The 4903-nt window shown below is 48.2% G+C and overlaps 1 protein-coding gene across 1 annotated transcript in view; it reads right to left on the bottom strand.

Moving 5' to 3' along the window:
• Positions 1–4903, bottom strand: part of SLC4A11 (solute carrier family 4, sodium borate transporter, member 11) — a gene marked incomplete at its 5' end in the record, with an annotated part of 170768 nt that overhangs the window by 45685 nt on the left and 120180 nt on the right. The window contains 2 exons of the mRNA XM_015406518.1: positions 2571–2684; positions 4450–4575. Of these exons, the coding sequence (XP_015262004.1) occupies positions 2571–2684; positions 4450–4575 (240 nt within the window). The remainder of the gene's footprint in view (positions 1–2570; positions 2685–4449; positions 4576–4903) is intronic.

The raw sequence follows: 4903 nt of genomic DNA, 5'->3' as shown, positions 1-4903 counted from the left end.
GAACTGCTAGGTTGGCAGGAGCTGGAACTAGAGACGGGAGGTCACTCCGTCATGCGGCACACTCGGGTCTCGAACTGCTGAACTACCGACCTTCCACAGCCTGCAGTTCAGCGTCTTAACCACTTGAGCCACCGCAGCTCCTTAATAACAATAAATAGATCAATAAATATATGCATCTAAAAACAGTCCTTCGGACGGTTCATAAACAATTCATGAAAACCAGCGTATAATATAGTAAAGTGCTAGCAGATGACATAGAATATCAAGATGGCCTCATACATTCTGTAATTTCACTTGATACCAGCTCGTTGGTCGGCGAGCACAGGCTCTCAGTAATAGCTTTGGTTGCTGCTAATAATGGTAGTGGTGGAGGCTCCCTAGTTGAAAGCCTGGTGGAAGAGCTCCGTCTTGCAGGCCCTGAGGATCTCCTCCGGGAGCTCATGCCACCAGTGTGGAGCCACCACCGAGAAAGCTCTGGCCCTGGTTGCCGTTAGCCTGGCGTCCTTGGGACCTGGGAGGCCCAATCGCTTTTGTGACCCTGACTGAAAACCAGCACCTTGAACTGGATTTAGCAGTAGAAAAAAGTAGTAGCACCTTAAGGAATAACAAAATTCGTAGTAGTGTATGCAGTAGGGCCGTGGTGGCTCAGAGGTTAAGAAGCTGAGCTGCAGACCGGAAGGTCTGTAGCTCAGCAGTTTGAGACCTGAGTGCTGCGTGACGGAGTGAGCGCCCATCTCTGGCCCCAGCTCCTGCCAACCTAACCGTTCGAAAGCAAGAAATTGCAAGTCGCTATATCGGTACCACTTTGGTGGGAAGGTAACAGTGTTCCGTGCACCTTGGTGTTTAGTCATACTGGCCACATGACCACAGAAACGTCTTCTGACAGCGCTGGCTCTTCGGCTTTGAAACGGAGATGAGCACCGCAACCCTAGAGTCAGATTTGACCGGCTTTCGAGCAAGGGAAACCTTTGCCTTTTTTAACGAGCTTTCTACTGTTGAAGAAGTGAGCAGTGACTCATGGAAGCTCATATACCCTGCCACAAATTTTGTTAGTCTTTAGGGAGCTAACTAGGCTCTTACTCTTTTCTTCTGCTACAGACAGACTAACACAATGACCCATCTTGGGCTTGGGAGCACATCGTTTGCCGTTGTCATTGTAACTGCTGTAGTATCAGGGTCACACATTCCCAGTAGCTGGCCCCAAACATGACTACAGGTCTGCTGTATCCTTCTTGTAAAACCTTATGGGAGAATCCGTCAACAGCTTATCAAACTACTGGTTCTTCACAAAGTTTGAGTCTACTGGCACCTTTAAGACCAACAAAGTTTTATTCAAAGCATAAGCTTTCATGTGCAAGCACACGTCTTCTGCTGCTTCAGACCAACACGGGTTCCCACTTCTATCTTTTGTTGTTGTTGTTCAGTCACACAGTCGAGTCCGACTTTTTGCGACCCCACGGACCAGATCACTTCTATCTACTGGTACTTAAAACAGACATTTTGGCCTAACTCAAAGAGGAGACGTTTTAGCTCTCTCCTCTGCATGTTCACTTGGAACCCATGTCTCGGTGAGTTCCACAGGTCTCACTTCCAAACGTCCGTGCACAGGACTGCCGAATGAGTCAACTTTACGGTAAAAGGGAAACTACTTTAAAGAGTTTTACAGAGAACGAGCCAAAATGAAGGAGGCTTGTTTCCTTGTGAAATATGAATACCCTTCGGGCAGAAATGAATTACTGCACAGAGTGGAGGATAATCAGAATAATTTCAGGGATAAGCGACGTCCTGCTTGACATGAGCAGAAACACTAAAGGGCGAAACGGGAGTGAGAAACATTATGCTCAAGGAGCAGAGGGGTGCACAAGGGAGAATTAACACAAGGCGAGGGCTTTTTGTGTAGAGATGTAAAATTTCCCGAAATTTTGAAGCTCGGAAAAAAACGGAAATTTTCGGAAAAATTGAAAAACTGCTACATTAGCATTTCTTTTGTCTTTTCTAGATTGAAAGTCATTCTGTTACTTTAGGGACATAAAATATGACTATGGACATTTTTACTTGGCATGAAATGATCACAACTAGCCTATTAAAAATATAGTGTATCCAAACAATTATTACAAACAGAATACCCACCCAGATGCAAAAACAAAACTGAAACCTTCTTCTTTTCTTGTGACAACAGGACCTCCTAAAGGAAGAAATGCATCTTGTTCTTACATTGGAGAGTTCAGTTTGTAACCTAGGACTTGCTTGTCCTCAGTGGACAGAAATTAAATCAATCTGATACCATACATATTTTTTTAGAAATGATTTGGGAAATATTTGAACACCTTGTCTTAAAATATTTTATTCATCATGTTAATATAAAACGTTTCATAATCAATTTTTTTTTGTTTTCTTTTTTCAATTTTTCGGAAAAAAACAAAAAAGCTTCAGGAAAAAACCGGAAAAAACCCAGTTTTTTTTCCAAATTTTCCCGTTTTTTTTCTGGGCCTTCACATCTCTATTTTTGTGCAGCCCTGAACACTGAACCACACACCCACCGAAGTGCGCAGGAGGCGTGCTGAACTCACCATTGATGTACAGCGCTAGAGGGGCTGTGGTTAGGAGCACCACTAGCGGCTGGCCTGAGAACAGAGCGTAGACGAGCCCCCCGATGCACTGCCCGACGATGGTCTTCTGCACATCTGAAAACAAATTGCAGGAGGGGAAGAGGTGGTCTTTATTTTTATATCTATAATTTTCATTGAAGAATTTAATAATATTACAAGGTAAGTACAATCGATGTCTCCAGATGACGTATAGAAATAGGTTAGGAAAAAACAATGCTTAACTATGTGCAGGCTGCAAGAGAACCATGTGCAGATGCAAGAGAACCAGGGGTCATTTCCAGCGGGAGCGCACAGGAGTGGAGCTCCGGCAGTAAGGAGCCCAGGAGGCGGGTACATGCAACGAGCCCCACCCAGAAAACCAGAGAGCTGTTCCTGTTGGCAGCAGAGGAGAGGACTTGCAATAACGGGTTTAAATTATGCCAAAACGATACCGCCTGGGTATTAGGGAAAACTTTTTGACTGACTGAGTTGTGCCACAGTGGAATCAGCTGCCTCAGGAGGTGGTGAGCTCCCCCTCTCTGGCAGTCTTAAGCGGCAGCTGGACCAGCGCTTGTCAGGGATGCTGTTAGAAGTGGTAGACAAAAGGATGTGGATAAAACGGAGCGGGTGCAGAAGAGAGTGATGAGGATGATCGGGGGCCTGGAGACCAAGCCCTACGAGGGAAGGCCGAGGGACTTAGGGATGTCCAATCTGGAGAAGAGGAGGTTCTCTCCTTCTTTGGAGGTTATCAAGCAGAGGCTCGATGGCCATCTGACAGCAATGCTGATTCTGTGAACTCGGGGAGATCACGAAAAGGGAGAGCAGGAAGGGTTGCCTCAGTGCTTAGTTCTCGTGGCCTTTTCTTACACACAAAGGGAAATGCTGATCGCCACTTTGGGGTCAGGAAGCAATTTTTCTACAGGCCAGTTTAGCCAGGGATTCTGGAGAGGCTTTTGCCATCTTCTGGGCATGGAACAGGGGCCACTGGGTGTGTATGTGGGGGAGGTATTCGTGAATTTCCTGCATTGTGGGGGGGTTGGGCTTGATGACCCTGGAGGCCCCTTCCAACTCTATGACTGCTCCCTAAAAGTATTTGAAAGGCAGTTAGAGAAAACCCAGGGAGCTGTTCCTGTTGGCAGCAGAGGAGAGGACTCACAAGAATGGGTTTAAATTATGCCAGAAAGGTACCGCCTGGGTATTAGGGAAAAACGTTCTACAGTAACAGTAGTTCAGCAGCGGAATCGGCTGCCTCGGGAACTGGTGAGCTCCCCCTCACTGGCAGCCTTCAAGCAGCTGCTGGAGGACGAACTATGGTCAGGGTAGCTTTAGGCTGATCCTGCATGGAGCGGGGGGGTTGGACTGGATGGCCTCTAGGGCGCCTTCTAACTCTCATGATTCTATGATCTACAAGTGACAGATCTCTTGAAGGACAGACATGCTCAGATTGCACCAAAGTAGTCTCAGAGCGGCTTACAAACTCCTTTCTCTTCCCCTCCCCACAACAGACACCCTGTGAGGTAGGTGGGGCTGAGAGAGCTCTTTCGAGGACTGCCCTTGAGAGGACAGCTCTGAGAGAACTTGTGACTGACCCAAGGTCACCCAGCTGGCTGCATGTGGAGGAGGAGTGGGGAATCAAACCCGGTTCTCCCAGATTAGAGTCTGCGCTCCTAACCACTACACCGAACTGGCTCTCAACTTGGACTTGGGGGCAGGGGAAGAAAACCATCCAAAGGGCAGCTTCCTCCAGTGGGGAGGGAACTCTACCCCCCCTCCTGTTTCTCACGCAGGGGGGACAGCACAGAAAAAAGGCCAGCATCCGGTCAAAGGGATTTCTTAAAAGGGAAACCGAAGAGAGACTTACCGATGGCTCCCCGCGTGTTTTCGTCATTTAGGGAGCCGAAAGCGATGGAGGGCAGCAGGCAGGCGAAGTACAGAAAGATCATGGTGGTGATGTATTTGCCTATGGCTTTGTTGGTGCCAATAATGCCTAGAACGAAAACCGCGCCAGAGAGAGCCAAGGTGAAAACTCTGAGGACTGAGACTGGGCTTCAGAACAGAGGAGGGCCCGTGAAGCCCCGCGGATCCCCTGGAAAAAGTGAGGTCGTTCTGTACCCAGGAGCCGCTTCCCGTCCATCTGTCATGACGGACTTTCCCTCCGTTTTACTCTCCTCCCTCTCCCCCAGAGGTTCCGCAGCCTCTCATTGGCTGATGCTGCTTAGGATCCGTGTCGGATCTGCAGGGATTGGCTGGGACGTCTGGCGGGTGGAGCTAGAGGCCGTCCATCACAGCCCCACCGAATCACCGATATCTGCCTA

This window comes from Gekko japonicus, unplaced genomic scaffold (assembly GCF_001447785.1).
Source record: "Gekko japonicus isolate JY-2015 unplaced genomic scaffold, Gekko_japonicus_V1.1 scaffold1774, whole genome shotgun sequence".
NCBI lineage: Eukaryota > Metazoa > Chordata > Lepidosauria > Squamata > Gekkonidae > Gekko > Gekko japonicus.
This window is presented reverse-complemented; position numbering and strand designations above follow the sequence as displayed.